Source organism: Lineus longissimus, chromosome 18, assembly GCF_910592395.1.
Source record: "Lineus longissimus chromosome 18, tnLinLong1.2, whole genome shotgun sequence".
NCBI lineage: Eukaryota > Metazoa > Nemertea > Pilidiophora > Heteronemertea > Lineidae > Lineus > Lineus longissimus.
This window is the reverse complement of record NC_088325.1, coordinates 849,025-871,642: the sequence shown is the minus strand read 5'-3', so window position 1 is coordinate 871,642 and position 22,618 is coordinate 849,025. Positions and strand designations below refer to the sequence as shown.

At 42.4% G+C, this 22,618-nt stretch overlaps 3 protein-coding genes across 4 annotated transcripts in view; all 3 read right to left on the bottom strand.

The window, feature by feature from the left end:
* LOC135502582 (dynein axonemal heavy chain 8-like) overlaps positions 1-9,844 on the bottom strand; it is a 48,886-nt gene extending 39,042 nt beyond the window's left edge. The window contains exons 1-17 of the mRNA XM_064795532.1: positions 9,719-9,844; positions 9,277-9,367; positions 8,625-8,776; positions 8,168-8,363; positions 7,571-7,734; positions 7,099-7,275; positions 6,698-6,811; positions 6,207-6,314; positions 5,636-5,884; positions 5,142-5,339; positions 4,747-4,823; positions 4,107-4,326; positions 3,582-3,717; positions 2,181-2,449; positions 1,625-1,861; positions 1,035-1,209; positions 209-407 (exon numbers count right to left, since the gene is read on the bottom strand). Coding sequence (XP_064651602.1) covers positions 209-407; positions 1,035-1,209; positions 1,625-1,861; positions 2,181-2,449; positions 3,582-3,717; positions 4,107-4,326; positions 4,747-4,823; positions 5,142-5,339; positions 5,636-5,884; positions 6,207-6,314; positions 6,698-6,811; positions 7,099-7,275; positions 7,571-7,734; positions 8,168-8,363; positions 8,625-8,776; positions 9,277-9,367; positions 9,719-9,829 — 2,873 coding nt within the window. The 5' untranslated portion in view covers positions 9,830-9,844. The remainder of the gene's footprint in view (positions 1-208; positions 408-1,034; positions 1,210-1,624; positions 1,862-2,180; positions 2,450-3,581; positions 3,718-4,106; positions 4,327-4,746; positions 4,824-5,141; positions 5,340-5,635; positions 5,885-6,206; positions 6,315-6,697; positions 6,812-7,098; positions 7,276-7,570; positions 7,735-8,167; positions 8,364-8,624; positions 8,777-9,276; positions 9,368-9,718) is intronic.
* A 3,139-nt stretch (positions 9,845-12,983) lies between these two features.
* Positions 12,984-16,344, bottom strand: LOC135502637 (zinc finger protein 468-like). 2 transcript variants are annotated; one of them, XM_064795590.1, is made up of 3 exons: positions 16,248-16,344; positions 14,766-16,091; positions 12,984-14,486 (listed from the first exon to the last, which is right to left on the bottom strand). In XM_064795590.1, exons 2-3 carry the CDS (start codon positions 16,075-16,077, stop codon positions 13,645-13,647), a joined length of 2,154 nt encoding a protein of 717 aa, XP_064651660.1. In that variant the 5' UTR covers positions 16,078-16,091; positions 16,248-16,344; the 3' UTR covers positions 12,984-13,644. The 2 variants fall into 2 exon arrangements, with proteins under 2 accessions (XP_064651660.1, XP_064651661.1); XM_064795591.1 differs by having other exon boundaries at positions 16,253-16,344.
* A 571-nt stretch (positions 16,345-16,915) lies between these two features.
* LOC135502351 (zinc finger protein 345-like) lies at positions 16,916-21,212 on the bottom strand. The gene is made up of 4 exons (XM_064795135.1): positions 21,143-21,212; positions 19,921-20,806; positions 19,568-19,616; positions 16,916-18,902 (listed from the first exon to the last, which is right to left on the bottom strand). Exons 2-4 carry the CDS (start codon positions 20,785-20,787, stop codon positions 17,413-17,415), a joined length of 2,406 nt encoding a protein of 801 aa, XP_064651205.1. The 5' UTR covers positions 20,788-20,806; positions 21,143-21,212; the 3' UTR covers positions 16,916-17,412.
* Positions 21,213-22,618: the final 1,406 nt, after the last annotated feature.

Below are 22,618 nucleotides of genomic sequence, written 5' to 3'. Positions count from 1 at the left end.
CCTGGGCAGTCTCACAGATAGGTCTGTACATTCCCGATTCAAGCTTAACTCCCTGGGCAGTCTCACAGATTGGTCTGTACATTCCAGATTCAAGCTTAACACCCTGGGCAGTCTCACATGTCCGAGCTGTGCGCAACACTCCAGGACTGCATGGCATCTCTGACAGCTAGTAACCCATTTACCCAGCCAGTGGGAAAGTAAGCCTTACCCTGTAAAGAAGACCTTCTTCCTGATGAGATCAAGTGAGAGTTTCGTCGCCCGAAGTATGGCATCGAGGTTCTTGTGGTTGAAATGATTGAAGAGTTGCTCACATTCCTCTCTCAGTAGCTGTTCAGCGCTGACCTCCATGTTCACCCCAGCTGAGGTCTGCATGATGCCAGAGTTGGAGGAGAAGACCTCGTCATCTTCTGATAAGTAGAAGGAGCATGAATTTGATAGATAAATATGATGAGGTGTTCACATTCAACTCGATGAGTTGTTCACATTTCTCTGGGAGTAGTAGTTCAACGCTGACTTCAACATTTGCCGCATCGGAGGTCTGCATAATTCTCGAGTGAAGCTGTTCGGCTGATCTCAACATACCCTGTATGAGGCCAACCATTAGCAAAACGCCGATGACTTTCTTGGCTTTTTCATCACATGAAGTCATTTTTTATGAAGATGACTGATATCTCTATTGGCTCCAAGATTTTTGCCACTCAAAATACCGCTTCAATGCCCGATGTGTTTCACATAGGACAGAAACTTGGTCATTCATGATTCAACTGGCTAGGTAACTTTATTTCAAATGATTTTGAATGTGATCTTATTACGGAAACCTCAAGTTATGGCACATGAAGTCATCGATAGGGGGTCTCCTATCTGACAGTATATCTAAACTCTTGATTCCCCCAGCTACTCTCAACAGGCCCGGCCCCTTTAAGAATCAGAAGCGCTTTCGAGTCAGAAACAAGGCACATTCTACCAAACATGAATGCGTTTGCTGACCAATGTCTTGGTGATAGCATCAAAATACCCTATCCAAGACAACTAACCTTGTGACCCTGGGATGCCAAACGTCATCTCTCCGTCTTGTTCGAATTCTGGCACCGTCTCGATGGGCTGAGGCAGATTAGCCTTCTCGGTGAAGATGCTGATAAGCTCGTTGACGGCTTTCTCAATCTTACAACTCATGTTTTCCATATCCACAGAACACTCCTCACAGTTTTTCTGAAGAAGACAGAAATATTATGGGAACCTCCCTTAACTAACACCTCTGACTCCTCTCTCGTCTTTAAGTCTTGCTGGTAAGGACAACCTCTCTATTAAGGAACCCTCTGCATCAATAATGGACACCCCATTTTGTCAGCAATTTGTCATTAGATAGTGTCAGCATCTGAGACTGCCACCTCAAGGTTAGGAAAACATGCTTAGAATTCCCTCATAACAAACATTGTGGGCCAAATTCATAAAGGGCGTTTAGCTTAAAACAGCGTTTAACTACTGAATAGACATATTCAGGTCCTTCATGTAAATCTTCACAGAATATGAATAGGCCCTGAAACTGATCAGGGAGAAGTTACACATGTCTAACCCTTAAACGCCCTTTATGAATTTGGCCCTACATCTCTGAAATGAATTTGACCTTAGTTCTCTCCAGGAAGTAATGGGTGGACCACGGAGTCTTGTCAGGCAAGTCACACAGCATTGTGCTACCCATGTCCTCGAGGACTTTATCGATGTGCGTGGTCTTGAGGTCATCAATCTGCTTGATGAGGATGCTGAGTTCTTTCAGGCTAGCCCTCACACTGCGGATGTAGCCCGGCAAGGACAGGGAACTCCAAGTCAGTGACAGGAGACCGGGTCTGATCGCGGCGTCAACCTAAAATGCAATCGAGATCAAAATATTTAAAATAACTTCTTCTTCTTCTTCTTCAGCGTTCGCTCTGCACTTGGAGGGGTCATTCTCCTAGGAGTGATCCTCCTCCAAGGCGGGATGAGCGTATCCTGCGTGCCACTACGGTTAGGCGCCAATTGGGTTTATTGGCCTAGTGGTCCGACTTTGGCGAGAGAGATAGAGTCCACGCAAGCTACTCATGTTTCTCACTTGGTGGAGTCTTAGCTTGCCCTGGCATAGACACCAGGTACAAGGAACCTCGGTTTTGAGGTATGAAGATTTGCACAGATCTGTCATAACATACCTTTGCAAGACTTGAAGCCATCAATGGGATGAAGATATTCGGTATCCTGCTCCTCACAGTCTTATTCTCTTCCAACACGAGCTGTAGCTGGCCGTGATTGTCATTCAGCTTCTCGCGCATGTGGCAGAGGACGAGGGCCTGGCGCGGCACCTCTAGTTCAAGCTTCATGATGCAGTCGGCCTCTTTGAACACCTCATTCACTACCAAGTCAAAGTTGCAGAACAACTCCCCTGTCTCGGGATGTTTCACTAGGACTGGCACTTCAAGAACTGAAGCATAGGAGAGAGAGGGGAGACCATTATTGTATGACAGGATTCTGGTCCCCAAATTGGCAATTTCTAGACATTTTGACCTCCATAATCAGGACACCTCCACATTGAGGACAGTATTTGTGACCCCAGGGCGTCCTTAATAGAGAGGTTCTATGTATACTGATGTAAGATTGCATCTCTGAAGGCTTTTATTCAATTACTCTACCATATGGTGCTAACAGAGAAATACTGTGCGGTTATGCACAAGTTTGGTTCAATGGTATTCAGAAGAAGATCACAAACATTTCTGAGTGCTTGGCTTTGACCTTTCCTCGGTAAAGTATATTTGATCCGTCAGCTTTAAGTACCGGGTAATCTGATTGACCCATCAGCTTTAAGTATCGGGTAATCTGATTGACCCATCAGCTTTAAGTCATCTGGCTTTCTGTGTAGAAGGACACTAGGCCTACTTCTAACAATCTGATAGCAATATTACATAAAAAGAACAAGCAAAGGTTGTTCCAATCTCCAAAACTAATTTAAGGAAATAGCTCAGATTGCCAAACACAAAATGCCCAAGTTTGTTTTGGTTAGCAGACGCTTCCTTTCTGGTGACCACCATTGTTCTGAACAGCTCATCTAAATCCAGATCAATTCATAGTGAAAGAAAGACTAAGTCTCAGTGTGAAGTCCCTGTGGTCTAGGGGCAGGGACAGGGATTTGCACGCAGGAGATCCAGGGTTCAAACCCAGGAGGTGCGAAAGGATGTAGAAGGCTTTTTCATTTTTTTTCTTCTCATCAATTTTTTTTTAGGCAGGGAGAAGTTAAAGTAAATTTACTTCTCCCTGCGTTAATCATTTGATAGAAAAGAAGTAGACTCGACATATCATGTATCATCAGAGCTACCTTGCAGCGCCATATTGGACATCGGATCAGGCCCGAAACTGAACAATAAATTCATCACACGACTTGCTCTGTTAGCTGTAAGCTACACGATGTAGCATTGATCAAGTCCTTTCCTTAGTGTAGACGAAAATATAAACACTGATTTTCAAACTTTGTGAAAATAGAACCTCTGAACTATATCAAATTAAGCTGATGAACCTATTTGGATCTCCTAGATGCAAAAATTTGAGACGAGCAGAGTCACCTTCTTTGATGGTCTCCACAGACTCGATCCATGCTCGATGGTAGAGTATCTCAAACTCCATCAAGACCTGGCAGAGCCGGTTGTATCCTCGGATAGTATGCCGTGCTCCATCTCCTCTCAATACATAGGGCCGTTTCTGCAAGTTACAAGTTGATACACTCAGTGGGAGGGAGATCAGAATCTCAAGAGGGATAGAGGCATGGTGTTATGGCTGCTTGGTTTTTAATCAGGAGGTCGTTAGTATGTTCGACTCTCGAAAGTATCATCCCTACTGCTTCATATTTGTGTCCTTGAGCAAGGAACTTCATCCTACTTGCTTCTCCCTACCCTGTAGTAAACTTAGCCTCATGATTACACCAAAGAAATTTTTGGACACGAACAACCGAAGTTTGGCGTGTCATGCAATGAAATGACTGTAAATAATCCCAAAATTAAGGAAGGGTGTCCCAAATAACGTAAGGGAGAGGCCTACGTTGTTATAAAATCAGGCAATATTTCAGAGTGGAGAGTTATAATATCACTTACCATGAATATTTCCATGGGCTCCTGAACTCTCCTACTGAGCTGCCTGGCCCAAGCTATCTTTCCTGCAACAGGTGGATAGCCTCGAGTGATCGGTGGGTCATCCTTCCACTTGCCATAGATCTTCTTGATGATTTCAATCTCCAGGCCAAGATGTTGGAACACCATGCAGTATTTCTCTTCTAGGGAATGCTCCAGGCTCTTTAGTTTTAGCTTCTCAAATCTGATCAGGGATTTCAACATAGTTAGGAATTCACATGAATTGAATTTAAGGAAATAAAGTTACAAATTAGGTGCCTTAGATTCCCATATGTAGCCTGAGTTTATTTTCTCATTGAAACCTCTGGTAGGAATTTTAACCCTTTCACTACAGATGTTGTGCATATCACATCAAGCACTAGATTTATCTAAACTCTTGAGGCAGGCCATTCATCCTCTTACCACCTTTCAGGGAAGGGACAAGACTGGTCCACAACATCCAAAATGTGAGTCTATCATGAAATAGAACTCAAGGTGCTGCTCAATCTGCCCTAAACACAGCATTTCTGACTGATACACTTCCCTCTGTGACTAAATGCGCGTGTTCCCTAAGTTTCAATCTCAACGAGTCCCGTTCAAAATAGTTTCAAACTAATTGCGTTACCTTGCTAATAACTTGAGAGAATGCATACAGGAAGTCGTCTTGGCAAAGCAGTTGTCCATGAAATTCAGCAGCAGGACCTGTAAGTAACGGTATCTTTCAATCAATCTCATCAGAAATCTTCCTTCTTTTTTTTTTCAGTGTTATCTCTGGACTGGTAGGTGCTCTTCTCCAGGGAGTATTCCTCCTCCAAGGTGGATGGGCATTTTAATGAGACAATTGGTTAAGCCTATATTCACTGGCACTGGCAATGAAAAAATTGTGATTCCATGCAGACTTGAATTCATTGAGAAGGAATCTCAAATTTTTCAGAGGTGCTTAGAAAAGTGGGCAACTATTTTGATTTTTTAAGCCAGAGTCCAGAACAGGTCCTAAAAATCCTAGGCCTGCCTACTTACATCAAGATTAGTCATCTGCGTCTTGAAATCTGCGTAATCCATGTCCAGGTCAAGTTTGCGATGATCGAGGACATCATAGGGTTTCTTTTTCACGTTGGCGAATATGGCCTGGAATTTGATCAGTATCGGGTCGATGCCTTCGATACGACAGTCACTCAAAACAGTGTAGGACTCGATAGTCTCGAGCAGGTCAATAATCTGAAGAGAAGGCGATAGTCTCAAGCAAGAGTGACAAAATGCCTCATGACGCAAGCTAAGTCTTTAATTCCCTACACAGACAAAAGTTTTAGGTCTATTATCTAAGAGAAGGAGGTAGACAATCGGTGATATGAATAAAGACTAGCAAATGCTTTTATCTAAAACTCCATGTACATTTACACTAGGCCTTTCTGTACAAAATTGAAGTAAAAGCATTTGCTAGTCTTTATTCATACCACCCAATGTCAGGATGTGGAACTTGTTGTCGATGCTTTTTAGACTCAGGGGACTCTCACCTTCTCAATCCTCTTACAGAACGCCTCGAATTTCCCAAAGATGTACATCTCAGAGAAATCAAATGGTCTCTCTCCAGGTGTAAGCTCAATCTTCTTCTTGGCTTTCTGGAACGCAATCTGGTACTCCTTGAATAAGTTGAGACATGCTTCCAGCTTCTTGATGAGCTGCTGGCGGGGCTGGTCCCAAATACGCGTCAGGCCATCATCGCTGATGTAAATCTTGCATGCAGTCACCATCTGGTTGGTTACCTGGGGGGAAAGAGAACTTATTTTAGTCATTCAAAACAACACATGGTTTCCACATTTTTAGAGTACAGTAGAACCTCTCTATTAAGGAGACCCATGGGACCGACAAGTGCTGTCCTGATTAGAGAGGTCAAATTGATGGAAATAACCAATTTGGGACCAAAACGAATGTCCTTAATAGAGAGGTTGTCCTTAATAGAGAGGTTGTCCTTAATACTATAATAGAGAGGTGTCCGCTAAGGGAGGTTCCACTGTACTCTCATTCTTGATAAATTTTAAAATGTTGAATGACCCTTAAAAGAACAATCTTAAGTTTGATACACACCTTGATGAATAGTGATGTCATTCTCTCTGAAGTGTTGTAGTACTTGGAGATGCTGTGTATCATTCTGATGGCATTGATCAAACTAGGGATGCCTTCTATCATTGTGATCTGGAACAGAGTCAGACTCAATCACTCAAGTAATCCACAGCAAAGAAAACAGGCTTAAATGATACTTTTCTAGTACTTACACCAATATTTTAAAACAGGAATATACCCATCTGCTTGAGTTGTCCTCGGGTTTCATCAGGACAACTGCTCAGCTGTAAGATTACTTAGAAGAGTGCCCCGTACTGCTTTTTGCCTGAGTATGTCTATGCACTTGGCTGAAACGTCTTTCGCAGTTGAGTTAAAGCTTCCTTCACAAAATTCACTCAATCAACTCCTCAATGGAATAGTGACTTCAAGATTGGAACAATAAACCACTCCGGTCAGTCTGGAAAACTCGATGGCCTCCAGTCAACAGTTTCATGCTCATGGATCCAATAACTTACCGGATCACATCTGTAAAGTGGTTCACAGAACTTCTCCAGCGTGTAGAGATACTTGACATTGTCACGTGCCTCATTGGCGGAGTCGGTGATGCGCCCATCTATCTCCTTCCAAAGCTGTAAATTTATAAATGATATCAATCAAAATCATTTCAAATCCCTCATTTGGGTAGTTCTTTCGGGAAAATCCCTCCATCTCGCGAGCTGGCACACATACTTTGCATGGGCATATGACCACTAACCATCCAGTGGCCTACTTTGCCTTGTGAACAGGGGGTTAAAGGTTCTAGCCTGTCAGTCGCTCTTTCATATGGGGTGACACAATAATAAAGAAATGTTCCTTAGCACAGGAACCACACTTCTAAATATTTTCAGAAATTAAAATAATTCATTAAAGACCTCACCTTGATAACCTTTGATTTTGCAGCATTCAAGATATTGATGACCATTTTACAATGATGCCCCTTGATTTGTTCCAAGATGGAGTTAAACCTTGCTGTGAGCTGGCGCCAGTGCTCAAGCTCGGCCAGCGGTCCTGTGTCATCAGCCTCCTTCCTCATCTGATCACTCTCTGCAAGCACCTGGAGCAACGATAGTACTGCAACTAAAGCTACACAAACATAGTATGCCACAAGTATCGGTGATTGCTGCGATCTCCGATAACAATACACCATATAATTGTCATTTATATGTTTTCTTAAAGACTCAAAGTGGAGTCGAACCCATGACCTCTTGATCATGAGGCGGACTCTCGTGTACTGCGCTTCCGCTGCCGAACCCATGACCTCTTGATGTTGATCATGAGGCAGACTCTCATCCACTGAGCTTCCGCTGCCCAAAGTCTACTCCCAAACAACCTCCCCTCTCTGAACATACCTGTTTAATCTGCTTACACCACACTGTAACCAGCTCCTCTAGCTGACAGACGATCTCGGGGTTCGCCGAGGCCGTCACGCAATCCGAGGCAGTGCGGACGCCATCCAGATTCACTGTCTCACACTCCTTCAGCATCACCACACCAGCTATGCTCATCTCGGAACCTAAAAACAGAACCAGAGGTGAAAAAGCAGATTCTTTCAACAGAAAATGAGCTGTTCATTCAATATCATACAGATTTACAGATTTACAGATTTACAGATTTACAGATCATATGACAGCCTTGAAGCCATAGGTAACTTTCCACTCCAACTCAATCCCTGATGCATCATTATTAGAAGTCTTTTGTCATCTGTTGTTAAGAAATGGTCTTCATTTCAGGTCTGTTCTTGCGGGACGAGCTCAACCTGCTTTTCGTCGTCTTGACTCCCAGTTAAACTTGGAGCAGGAGGGACAGTTGGTACAATGTGCAACTTCTCTCTATCCCAACCAGTCAAACACCTGTTTCATAACACAGACCAGCGTCTGAGAGAGTTTCACTCAATTCAATGATATGGAGATTTCTTTAACATAATCCAATTATAAGTTGCTTTTCACCTGACAAACAGTGGATAAAGTTGGACAATTTTTCCAGGAATCCCTTCCTGGTCTTTCTGCCCTGTTGTGTGTCTGTCAGCTGGCCCCAGTCACACTCAGCCTTGAGTGCTGGATGCAACACCTTCTCAATCTGGCCCTGAATTCCCGGGATGATACTGGTCCCGTTCTTCACATTGATACAACCAAATACTACACTCTGAAAGAGAGAGAGATCCTCATGAGATCAGGTCATTTAGAAGGTAGGCAGACCTCTTGTCACTTAACTGTAATAGTGTGATCACAATTAGTAATGTTACACTGAGCCCTGGACAGCCTGTGTCATAGTTGACCGGCTTTAGTTGACAAAGTGAAAGAGGTTAGGCCTACCCTAAGGATAACCTAGAGTTGTGCAACACCATCTCTGCCATTGATCAACCATCTTGCTGCCCCATTTCGACCATCGAGCACATGCACTCACCTCTCCAATATTTCTCACACTGAGAGCCAGACTTGCTTTCATGCGGAGGAAATAGACACACATATTGTCCAATCGCTCTTTCGTCCCAGTCGTAATGAACAATTTCATCATCTTAGACCCTTTGGCATAACCGGCAATGTTACGACCACATTCTGAGACAAGAATATAAAGAAAGCACTTACAATGGACAGCACAGGGTGAAACATAAAATCAAAACATTGATCACTCTTTTTAATGCTCATCTTCAAAGGCCTGTACTGTCTGTGCATCCGAAAGTTGGATTTGAGATTTTGCAAGGATGTAATTAATCAGATTGAATATAAGTTCAAGACTGCTGTCGTGTACAGTGTCATTTACTACCTATGGGCCTATTTTCATCCTGTTGACACTTGTGGTTACAATACCTTGGAACTTTTAATTCTTATCATCCTGTTCCACCAGTATACTTTCTTGAATACTTAATACATGACTGTACTAACAAATTTTCTAAAAGTTTTTTTCCGGCTAAACATCTGACTTTTACGTCACAGAGGGATGTAAATCTGACAAAATGCTAATTGGTATTGTATTCAGACACGACAGAGAAACAGAGAAAAATCAAATGAATTCATTATTGGAATTTTGGATCAAGAAACGAAATGCCATTTGTTACCTTCCATGACAGGAGCCTCTCCTTCTTGATAGAAAAACGTAACGGAACGAATTCCGTCTTCGGCAATGAATTGATGTAGGAGGTCGAAATTCTGTGTAGAAAATGATGTAACACTAACAGCATATGGAAAGAGGGAGCCTCATCCATAGTATTAAACACTGTGGACTACCACGCAATAGGACCCCGGTTCGATTCTGCCTTCTTGATGAACCAGAGGATATTTAAGGAACTAAAAAATTCACACCTCTTCACAGTCCTTCGAATAAACCTGGTGTCTATGCCAGGGAAACTAAAATACCAACACAACCTTCTTGATAAAGTCCGAAGACTGATGGACTCCTATCAGTCCTGAGATATTTTGATCCCTAAAATGAAGACTTGTGAATTGCTGTGGTTTTATGAAACGAATTACGAGACCTGGAATGGATTGGAAACAACTAACCTTGGTGCAATCAAGGGCGAACTCTTCCACGCTTGCTGCGTCAATACCAAGATGAAATCCAACAATATCAAAGAGGTATCTGTGAGTGCCGTCTAAGTGTGACCGCCTCATCTCCCGATGATCACGTGCTTTTTGCTGAAATTGTAGAGATATAATTAATAAGCTAAAGAAGTATGGCAGAATGTGAAACACTTTTCCAGATTCAGGCCTAGCCTTTTTATAATTTTAATATAAGAAAATGAAAGCGTTTAATTTTTTTAACAGCTAGATTTCTGAAAGTCTTCACTTTTGAGTCCGGTGGTCAGCCTTCCAAAGAATCTAAGTCAAGGGTGAGATCCAGATAGAGCCAAATTTGTAGCCTTTACTTTTTCCTTTGGACTCAAAGACTGCTTTAAAGGCTAACTGTTTCATGCTCTAAGGTATCACCACACGAAGATTCAGTCATATAACCCTGGAGTTACATTTCTAAGCTAGTATACTGGAGCCACTCGCCAATAAGATCTCAAGCCCGACAATATCCGATTTGTACCACCGCCTCGATGGGTACAGTCGAACACAATAGTAGGCCTTTCGTAGCCATAAAAGGGGTGGGATATCTATTCAAGAGTTAACAACGTAATCGACATGAATAGTCATGACTCTACAGCTGAACTTTTCATATTACAATTAAAGACCAATTGGAAGTAACGAAGACAAGATATCCCACCCCTTTTACGGCTGTGAAAGGCCTACTATTATGTCGTTGTTTAGGCTCGACCCATCGAGGGGGGAGTAGAAATCGGGTATTGTTGGGCTTGGGATCTTATTGGTGAGTGTATCCAGTAGTACCTGTTTCTCTTTGATACTTTCTGTAGCAGCCTGCATTCCCACAACAAAACTTCGGCGCCGGTTCCTTGAATTTGCTGGCATACCCAGGCCATCACTAAGGTGATCCCCATGGAAATCATGCCCTGAGTGCGACATCTTCCTTAAATTATTTCCAACATAAGAGAAAAATAGATCGTCATTCTATCTAAATACACAAAGAATGAATTGATAGATAAGATAAGATAAGATGAGTTTATTGTAGTCCTTATAAACATGGTTACATCGGATGAAGATTTACAATAAACGTGTGCAAGTGCGAATAGATTCAAGAGAAAAGCTAAGATAAGATGAGTTTATTGTAGTCCTTATAAACATGGTTACATCGGTGGAAGATTTACAATAAACGTGTGCAAGTGCGAATAGATTCAAGAGAAAAGCAGAAGATGTGATTGTCGAGGATCTGTCTAGGGAAATGTACCTTGGTCACAAGACATAGATATGATAAGCCACAGGAATACACTGCAAAGGCAAACTTGGCTTCAGATACCCAGGTGGTGCTATAATACGGGCGGTGGCAAGTGTTGGCTTTGTGAAATTGGGGTCTATATTTAGGCTATGGCTCAATTCTGGGCCATGGTCATGATGGATTGAATGGCCCTGATGGATGCCTCCGGTCAAGGCTCTATAGGCGATGATGATTTCATAGTTACTATTTGCCCTGTCCCGTCCTCGCACATCTTTTGGTACGGTGCGGGAACACTACACAAGGACCTTCTAGTCTACGGGACCCCCCCCCCTTGCTTGGCCTTGCACTTGACAGTGACTCTGGAAGAGCAATAATGCCATCCCATTGATTGACCAATAATCCGTCACTCTCAATCATGCGCCGCAATATCGTCACACACAGTGTTTGTAATTGTGGGGGATCCGCCTTACTCCTGCCCCTCGCCTAGGCCCAGCGCGGAGGGGGGTGGGTCACTGTCAGTCCCCTTCACGTCACGACAATGCCAATGTTGCAATCATCGCGTCACCTGTTGCATGCATGCATGAGTGCACGCGCGCACGTGTTTGTGTCTGTAAGCTACTGCGCGGCCGGCCGGGAAAATGACACCACGAACAAACCTTTCCGAAACCTCATTTTAATACCGTTAACATAGGAAAATTGGTATAAGGTACGTGCTATAGTACAATTCTCATCGATTTCTTCGCAAAATCGGTTGGTAACAAACCTCAAATATGTAGAAAAAACGAGCTAAATGAACAGCAAAAAGATCGAACGCTTCAATCAAATCGTCGTCCGCTGCCGCGTCACGCGACGCGTCACCGTCACGTGACGATGGCGGCTACTAAATTGCCGCATTTTGAATTCCGGACAACCGGCAAAGACGGGGGCGACAAGGCCTCAACCACGTGTAACCGGGGACTATTTGGCTTTCCCTTGGCACTCTTACTTTCGATCAACAGAGTAACGCTGACTCGACCTGTAAATCATATTGGAATATATATTTAATGTTCTCACTATCACAAACACATGGCAAATGGCGAGTAAATACAACAAAATATCAAAATACACAGAAATTGGATGAAACTGCACTATTATTACTGCCACTAACCTGTAAATCATATGGGAATATATATTTAATGTTGTCACCAGGACAAACGCATGGCAAATGGCCCAGAACACCGGCAGAGAGAACCCACTTCGGGCTACACCCAAAACACTATTAGAATGACAAAGGAAATAGACCTACAACGAAATGAACCTTCCAGGAATCAATCTAAAATAACCCAAGTAAATCAAGCTAGGCCTTTATCCCTCTGTGACCTAAATCACTGAATGGTAACATTATTTCCCCCTAACAAGAAAATTTCTCCCGAAATTTAGTGAAATTAAGTGCAGCAATGTATGAATAGAGGTGCCCTACAGGTGTGTTAACCCCTTACTGTTGAAATATGAACCAATCTAAAATAACCCAAGTCAATCAAGCCAGGCCTTTTTCCCTCTGTGCCCTAAATCCCTAAATGGTAACACAGGCAAGGAGACTCTCTGACAATCAGAGGTATCCATTTCGTGCCCTCATTCAGGGACGTGGCTGGTCTACTGCAACCATCGTTAGTGTTCCAGATATGAAATCACTGTCACAACCAAACTGGAACTGGGAGCTGGTGGTTTACTCTACCCAAGCGAGGATCTAGAGCAATGAGAGTGGGAGGGAAACACTTTGATCACAACCGAAGACACTGGCTCAACCAGACATGGAAACATGGAGGTCACAACCAATACCTCCAGTTTCCAGAAAGGTTTCTAGACAGGCTGGGTAATGATGTTTGTGGTTGCAAATCGCTTTTAGGCAGTAGACAATACAGGGAAAAGTGCTATATAAAAACTCATCATCATCATTTTCGGTAATTATTATATTTATTATTAAACTGTCTTCACAAATAAAGACACAGCTAAACACAACCAGAAACGGAAACACTGTCAAAACAAGAGACATGAGAAGGAAACATGGTCTTCACAATCAGACATGCTGTGACTGCTTGAGCCTCTGTTTTGACCTACATTTTAACTCCATCCATACGGCATTTGTTGAGACAACCAAGGCCTCCAGTTAAGTATAACTACACTGTAAACATTGAACTGCAGGGTTTCCGCCAGAGGGTAAAATTACACACCCAAAATAAGTCCTGGGGTAAAGATACGTACCCCAAAATACAAGTTGAAAAAAAACATTTGTGAATTTATTGTTGAAGATACACGTTACAAGACTGAAGAATGAATGGAGCTGCGCTTAGAGAGTCAAGTCAGTGAGTCACATGAAGCCATATAGATATCAAATACCCGCCAGTCACAACCCCATGGTCTCTGGCATCAGGTGTCAGGTCACTTTCAGTTCGTACTCAAAATATTTTTTCTGGTGGAAACCCGGAACTCCAACTGGTCTATTTTATTCAATGTGAATCGGCATATGTTTCACAAGACTACTGTAGCTCTTAAATGCCTCATCACACTGACCACGCAAATGATTGTTCTCTTCACTTCAAAAAATAGAGGAGGTAGCGCTTTCAGCAGGGTGACCTGGAAAGGCGCTTTACAAATTCTATATTTATATTTGTATTTATTTATGAATACGCTTATGTTTTAGAAGAATACATGAACGGGTGTATGTTTTATCACACTGGTCACATTTGAATGGTCTTTTTCCTGTATGGACATGCTTATGCTGAGTGCGTTGGCTCTTGTTCTTAAATGCCTTGGGACACTCATCACATTTGAAAGCTCTTACTTCCCGGTGACAAGTTTTATGTTTAGCAATTTCACTGCTGCTTTTGAATGTTTTGTCACACTGATCACAAGGAAATGATCTAGATGATATTTCTCCTGTGTGAGTACGCATATGTATCAGAAGGTGCCCAGAACGCTTAAAGGTTTTACCACAATCATCACATCTGCATGGCCTTTCTCCTGTGTGAATACGCTTATGTCGGGCACACTGACTAGAAGTTCGGAATGCCTTCTCACACTTGTCACATTTGAACGGCCTTTCATCGGTGTGAGTACGTTTATGTTTCTTAAGGTCACAGCCTCTTTTGAATGTCTTGTCACACTGATCACAAGCAAATGGTCTTTCGTCTATATGAGTAACATAATGTTTAACAAGGCTACAGTTGAGCACAAATGCCTTCCCACAGCGATCACATACAAATGGTCCTTCTACTGTGTCAATACATGTACACTTATGCATCACAAGAAGCTCCGGACAGCTAAATGATTTATTACACTTGTCACAAGTGAATGGTTTTTCTTCTGTATGAATGCGTTGGTGTATCAATAGGTGACTTTGAGAATTGAATTGTTTACCACAGCGATCACACAGCAGTTTTGAAAATCTCCTAGCGCTGACAACGCAATCATCCTCATTTAAGCTTGTGAAATCATCTTCTGAGCTTGATGACTGGTCTGAAAGTGGAAGTCGTGAGGCCAAGTTAGTTATATAGCATTTCATGCATCTAAGGGCAACTTAGGCGCGGGATTTATGTGACCAGGAGGAGCATGTGCCTTCTCGCTACCCTGCACCGCCTCATGCAGTTGTGAGGTAGGTATGGTCTGGCTTGCAAATTTAAGACAGTCCAACCTTAAATTAAAACATGCAATTCTGTATAAAGACTTGTTCCTGGACTCTGAGCCAGTGGAAACTACTCAACACCGACATGATGTGATGTGGTCTGGGAAACTTACCAGAAGGCGGAACATATTCTTCATCTTTTATCATATCATCATGCTTCATGTCCTCCCCAGCATATGGTACGGGATGGAGGGTGTCATCTAGCTCGATCTTCAACAATCCAATCTCCCCATCCGACCCAGACTGATCATCCGGTTCATGCTTCATCAAAGCCTCTCCAACCTGTGCCATGTTAATGGTTTCAATCTCAATTAAAGGTACATGGCTATTGTCAGGCCCAATTATAAATGCACCCTCAGATGGCTCAGATGGGTATCCAGAATCGGGCTCAGACTTAAACTCAAGTTCAGTTTTGATAATGTTTCCTTCCATGTCACAAGAATCATGATATTCTGACTCCTGGGGCTCTGACTCAAAGGTGCAAGTTTCGTGTTCTTGTTTGACTTGACCAGGTCTCTCAATCACATATTCTGACTCCTGGGGCTCTGACTCAAAGGTGCAAGTTTCGTGTTCTTGTTTGACTTGACCAGGTCTCTCAATCACATATTCTGACTCCTGGGGCTCTGACTCAAAGGTGCAAGTTTCGTGTTCTTGTTTGACTTGACCAGGTCTCTCAATCACATATTCCGAGTCCTGGGGCTCTGACTCAAAGGTGCAAGTTTCGTGTTCTTGTTTGACTTGACCAGGTCTCTCAATCACATATTCTGACTCCTGGGGCTCTGACTCAAAGGTGCAAGTTTCGTGTTCTTGTTTGACTTGACCAGGTCTCTCAATCACATATTCAGACTCCTGAGGCTCTGACTCAAAGGTGCAAGTTTCGTGTTCTTGTTTGACTTGACCAGGTCTCTCAATCACATATTCCGACTCCTGAGGCTCAGCCATAGTCACACATTCCATTTGATAACAGTCACCTGACACATGATGAGACAATAGTTCACTTGGCTCCTTCTTTATTAGATTTTCGATCTGTGAGTCACAACCAAACTCCATCATGGGATCATTAGAATGGAAGTTCTCCTCAAGGCCAGGTTCTGTTTTTATTCTATTCAAGTCTGGTCGATCCATTGAGTTATCCTGGTGACCAAACCCACTCTTGATGAACTCTTGGTCATACTCATATTGTTCCGACTCTGCTGTATAACCAGGGTCAGAGGAAGTTCCTACACCTGGCTCTGTTTTCACATAACCACCCTCTTCAAAGTTGGTTCCACTATCACACAAATCCATATTGACAAGTCCTTCTTCAGGCAGTTCCATCATTGTCCAATCAGTATTTGGAGTGTAATCACCTACAAGATCTTGGTCTGGTGGTTCAACCTTTACAACATCACCACTTCTACAAGTCAAGTCAATATTGTCAGACATCTTTCCGCAGGCAACTGCAAAAGTGATGAAATATCTTAAGGAATGGAATTTATTTCAAGCATGTCGACTTTTTTGTCGTACACCAGTCTCCAGACAGGGAACACTGCAAGTGCAAGTGGAATTCAGCTCTATGAAGAGCAGTATCTCATGTTATCTGCTTGGAGCCTTACCAAACCTTTCTTTCTGTCACAAAGAATACAAATAGCAAAAGCAGGATGAAAATCCACCGTTCAAAGCATTGATTTTAACCAAAGCATATCGCGCATGTCGCGGATGTCGCGCAAAAATAATTCATGAATTTTTTCACAAGTACCAAAACTATCATGACGTCCCGCGGATGTTTCGTCCCCAGAATGATGTCGCAACTTGGTGTCTCGGCCCAAGGCTTGGTCTCGGCCCGCGATGTAGCAGAAACAGAATTCCCGCGATGTAATTGTGGGACGGTTAGGGCAGAGGGACTGATTATGAACACATATACAAGATCATCCTAACCAGCAGGTCTGTCACTGATTTGACATACACCAGTCACAACCAGGCATGGAGACATTCTATCTGGACCTTTACCAACCTGTTATGGGGCAATGGTTGCAACTGGAAATGAAGATAAACATAGAGACAAGAGACACCTCCAAAACCAGACATGGAGAAACTGTTTTTTGTAGTCCTTCAGGCCAACAACTACCAGTCAAAGACATTGTCACAACCTTCAATCTGGCATTGAGACACATCTGAAACCAGGCATTGAGACATTAATACACAGAATCAACCATTTCTACAGTCTACAGAGGAAGAAAGTCTTGATATCATCAAATCATAAATAAAATTTATTGTCCGACCAATTCATAGAGGCACCAGTACAGCAAAAATCTACTAATATATACAGATACAAACAGTAACACAATATAAAACAAATTTATTACGATTTATTTGACTTTTTCCCTATATGATAATACCCAACCAAAACACTTGATTACTACTGGGTTCCAGTGCAGGGGAAGCTGAAGATATGTTCACATGAATATAGTTTATAGTACAGTATGTTTTCATCCAGCATGCCCTCACGCATGACAGCTTTATGTATCCATAATCCAGGTTCAAATAGCATAGGAGGACATTTATGCGGACGATACCAGAGAGCTTTGAAGTGCTCTGTCACACTGATCACATGCAAGTACCAGACTTTCTACTGTGTGATTATGTCAATGCACCACAAGCTTACTATTGCTTTTTTATGTCTAACCACACCAGTCTCATTTATAGGGTCTCCCTAGTTTGGTTGATTTGGCCCCTGGAGATATATGAATACATTTACGAGTTACAAAATCACAGCTGCTTTTAGTGCTCGAGGACACTGGTTGCGGTGAATAGGCCTTCTCCCGTATGAACAAGCCTGTGCATCATAAATTCATTACTGCTTTTAAATGTTTCCGGACACTGATCACATTTGAATGCCATTTCTCCAATATGAATTCGGCGATGCTTACGAAAATTACTGCTGTTATTGAATGCTTTAAGACACGTGCCACACTGGAATGGTTTTTCCCCAGTATGAATACGCTTGTGCGCTGCAAGATCACTCGGGTGGCTGAAAGCTTTATCACACTTGTCACATGGGAATGGTCTTTCTCCACTATGAATATATTTATGATACTTAAGACTGCATTTAGACTGAAATCCTTTTTGACACTCGTCACATGTGAATGGTTTTTCTCCTGTATGAATAAGCTCATGCCGCTCAAGACTGCACTTAAATTGAAAAGCTTTCTGACATTGGTCACAAGAGAATGGTTTTTCTCCAGTATGAATAAGTTGATGATGCACAAGAGTGCTGCGGTCTTTAAATGCCTTTTGACATTGGTCACATGTGAATGGCCTTTCACCAGTATGAATACGTTTGTGCTTACCAAGATCGCTACCGCTTTTGAATGCCTTTTGACACTGATCACATTCAAATGGTCTTTCTCCAGTGTGAATACGCTTATGTTTTACAAGTTCACCATTACTAATGAATGTTTTGTCACACTGGTCGCAAGCAAATGGTCTTTCACCAGTATGAATGTGTTCATGATGTGCGAGAGTACCAGAATGGCTGAAAGCTTTACCACACCAGCCGCAAGTGAATGGCTTTTCCCCTGTGTGAATACGCTGATGTCTCAAAAGATGACTAGAACTGCTAAATGTTTTATCACACTCATCACATTTGCATGGCCTTTCTCCTGTGTGAATGCGCTTATGTCGGACAAGATGACTGGAAGTGCTAAATGCCTTCTCACACTGGTCACATTGAAATGGTCTTACTCCTGTATGAATATATTTATGTGTCACGAAACCACTATAGCTTTTAAATGTTTTGTCACACTGGTCACATGAAAATGGTCTTTCTTCTGTGTGAGAACGTTTATGTACAACAAGATGACTCGAAGAGCCAAAGGTTTTATCACACTGATCACAAGAAAATGGTCTTTCTCTTGTATGAATAAGTCTATGTCCTGTAAGAATACTCCCCCTGGTGTCTGCTTTCCCAAACTTGTCACAGCCAATTGATCGTTCTTCAGGATCACCATGTTCTTTCTCTCGGTCAGACTCGTCATCATGTCTTGACAACAACTTTTTGTCACCAACAGTTGGTTTTTCTCCCGCATGGATAGTCCTGTGTCGCATCAGATCATTGCTGGAGGTGAATACCTCATCACACTGCTCACATCTGTGAGACGTTCCCATCACAAGGTTATGGGCTGTCACAGGTGACCCTATGTGATGTAGGTATTGCGACTGCAGGAAAGGATATCTTCTGTTGGGGCCTGTACTCAAGTCTAAAGCTTGTGCTGAAATAATAACAGCAATGTCATTACAAATAAGTCCATGCCACCAAAGTTAATCATATTTTTATTGAACGTGGGACGAGTATCTGATCAAACAAGCCCCTCAGTTTGTGCTTGGCCTGTTTTCTGAAATCACCTAAAAGGGAATGGAAGTAAAGTTTGTTTATCATAGTGTCACCCCTTATGAGAATGTTACCAGTATACAAGACACTCCTTATGCTTCATCACACTGACCACAGGCAAATGGTCTTTCTCCTGTGTGACTGTGTTTTTGTAGTCAGACAGATCACATCTTCGAATAACATTGTATCAATGCTTTGGACACCACAGGGGAGACGGAATAGAGGCAGACCAAGAGAGACCTGGCGGCGTTCCATGGCAAAGGAACTTCAAGAGAAGGGCCTAACGTGGGAGGCAGCCAGACAGCGAGCAGCCAACAGACTATGTAACGTCAGCCTTAGAGGAATGCTTTGGGAGACTGGTGACATTGAAACGCTCTTTCTTCCTTCTGCCTGATCTCGTTTGTGCTCTTAAATGATTTCTGACACTCGTCGCATTGAAATGGTTTTTCTCCAGTATGAACACGTTTGTGTAACATCAACCACCTTTATTTTCAAATCCAAAAAGTATAATCTTTTTTTGTTTCACCTAGTATGTGTAAAACTTACCAGAAACATTGTGAGTGGCTTCAGAAGCAAGCAGTTCAGCCGATGTGAGCTAAAAGAATGAACATAAAAGGTAAAGTTTTTCGAAAACAAAAAAACATAAGTTTGGAGTACATCCATACAGAGTGCACTTCCAAAACACTATAATAATTGATATTTCTAATTGCAAGGTTTACTGATAAACATTGCTAAAACACATTCTGATCATGAATAAGAACTTATTCATGTGCATGCATGACTGGATATGAAACCAGAATATTCTCATTCTGTTTCAGCTACATTTACTGCCAACTGCAGCTTTGCTTCAAAGTCCCAGAAGAAATAATTAACTGGCATATATTCACTTCATTACTTACCGAGTCTTTATCGTGTACCATATTATAATTGTACGAGACCCCTTCATGATCATCACGCTCCATGTACCCCCTCATGCCAGGTACAGGATGAAGAGTGTCATCCACATCGATCTTCAACAATCCAACATTTCTCTCCGCATCAAGGTTCAGCTCATCATCCGGTTCATGTTTCATCAATGTCTGTCCAATCTGTGTCATATTGATGGTCCCTGCATCAGTTAAAGGTACACGACTCTGGTCAGGTGCAATTATAAAGGTACCCCATGACGGTTCAGCTGGGCAACCAGAGGAGGACTCACTCTCAGTTTTGATGCTGGCATAAGAATCATGATATTCGGACTTGAAGGTGCAGGTATTGTGGTCTTGTCCAAGTTGAAAAGGTGTTTTTATTGCATATTCAATCTGATAAGATTCATTTGACACAGGAGTCAATAGTTCACAATGATTTGGTGCCTTTTTTATTTGATTAAGGATTTTCAAACCACCATTATATTCTACAGGATCATTGGACAAGTTCTGCTCTAGACCAGGCTCTGTTTTGATCCTATTCAAGTCTAGTAGACCTGGGTAATCAGATACCGGCGAGTCTGCCTGATGAATAAATTCTGTCTTAATGAACTCTCCATCATATTGGTCTGATGGATAACCAGGGTCAGAAGCCGAACCACCACCTATCTCTGCTTTCACATGACCATTCTGTTCAATGCTTGTTCCATGACTAACACTTAAGTCCATGTCATGTCTATCTTCAGGTAATTCCATCTTCATCCCATCAGTAGGCCTATCAAGAGTATCACTAGGTTCATGGTCTGGTGATACCTTTACATCATCACCACTTTCACAGATCGAGTCAAAAATGTCGGACATCTTCCTAGACTAGAGGCACCTGCAAAAGAGATGAACTATTTAAAGTACTGGTGGAATTCTCTCAGTGTTAGAGGTTATTTGTCACGCATGTAATTATGGAACGAGTTTACAATCCCCGATCACACCCCAAAAAAAGGTCATCGGTTGACTAACGAAGCACCACTGACTGTTCAATGGATGTTATAGTTGAATGCGATCAAACTAATGATTAGCACTTTTGGCCTCAAATCCTTGTGTAATCCCCCCCACTTGTAGGCTACTATGGAAGTATTTTGGCATTGTAACGCCATGAGATGCTTTAATCCCTTTTTATGTCACAAAGAACACAAAAAGCACCACGAATTAAACATATAACCTCTCAATTTATTGATTTTGGTAAAGTTATCGAACTCGTATTATGAATTTTAACAATTCGTGAATTGCGTTCGCCGCAAGTACCAACATTTCATGGGTATTCGGTCGTTTCGCTCCCTGACCTTTTCGCCCCAGTCGTTTCGCTCCTCTACAGCAATGACTTCTGCCAAAGTGACACCCACTTGGTAAATCCACAATTCACCATGCTCACCATGGTGAATGTAGAATTGACCATGCTCACCATGGTAAAATATTTCACCGTCCCAATTCACAATGGTGAAGTGCTGTGAGTTTGCCATCGTGAAATTGAGACACATTTATCCTTAAAGGTAGCCCCCCCCCCCCACACCAACACCTAACACTTTCTCAACCCCAAGACTTGACCTGACCCAATGTATGCCTTTGTCTATGCCCTTGTACCAGGGGCGAAGAGGATTAGTATGCCTGCCCTTGTCAGCCCAGGAATTCCCAACCCAAGCAAAATCATGAAGGCCAGCATCGCACTATTTCGTCCGTCTTCTGTCATGGTACAGGTAACAGCAATTGAGATTGATGAAATTACACCAATTTTATTACCACTAAGAAACTTCGGGGACGACAGGACAGCCTACGAAACAACCAACCTCTTCCAGCTGGTTATCTGGTCAGGTTGGGAAGACATTGACACAACCTTCAAAGGGTCCTTTAGCTGTACACAACAACATTACACTTGCGTTCTACATGGGTGATACAAGACAACTGATTTGGTTGTACCGTGGTAATCATCTCACAAGGACGGACAATGGAACAACCAATCTCTGCCAGCTGGTATATCTGATCTCACGAGACTGGTTGTACCAAATATCTACCTGACAACTCTTTAAGTACAACTTGAGTACTACTTGGGACCACAGTCATCTTAGAAGACTGGTGAATTTGATCCCAAAGTCCTTTCTCTCATGCAGAACGTGCCACCAAAAAGACATCAATATATACATAAAAATCAATCAATCTGTCTACAGTGTAATTTTGGAAAGAAGCCCTCAAATTCGTTGTCAGTCCTCGTTTGATTTTTAGCCGTAGCAGCCAATAGCTGGTCTCAAATCATCCACAACAATCAACAGAACATTGGGTTTCTGGGAAGGTGCGAGACCTGGAACAAATGCCAACACAACCGAGATGAAAGTGGATACAGAATTGTGACAAAGATACTGATGATAACATCCCACATGCCAATGGAGTATTTAATTGTGCTGGCTCCTCAATTAGAAATTACTCGAAGAGAAATTTGTCCAAGACACATCTCCAGTAATCATATGGACAGTCTCATCAGTCAGTCGGTCCTAAAGACATTTCTAATAAACATGGGGACAATCTCTTCCGAGTGGTAGTCTGTCCAATTGACCAGGACCAAGTATCTGATTTATAGTAGGGGCCTATATGTAGACTAGGCCTGTGGTCTGCTGGTTGGGTATTGTAAAATTGTTATGACAAATAT

What these genes read in the sequence shown, in the direction of transcription:
- LOC135502637 (XM_064795590.1), bottom strand. Translation starts at nt 16,077, where the DNA reads ATGTCTGACAATATTGACTTGACTTGTAGAAGTGGTGATGTTGTAAAG. An exon ending in AGAATATGTTCCGCCTTCTG is followed by an intron (nt 14,487 to 14,765) that starts GTAAGTTTCCCA and finishes TTCCACTTTCAG; the next exon opens with ACCAGTCATCAAGCTCAGAA.
- LOC135502351 (XM_064795135.1), bottom strand. Translation starts at nt 20,787, where the DNA reads ATGTCCGACATTTTTGACTCGATCTGTGAAAGTGGTGATGATGTAAAG. An exon ending in TGGTACACGATAAAGACTCG is followed by an intron (nt 19,617 to 19,920) that starts GTAAGTAATGAA and finishes TCATTCTTTTAG; the next exon opens with CTCACATCGGCTGAACTGCT. An exon ending in AGCCACTCACAATGTTTCTG is followed by an intron (nt 18,903 to 19,567) that starts GTAAGTTTTACA and finishes TTATTATTTCAG; the next exon opens with CACAAGCTTTAGACTTGAGT.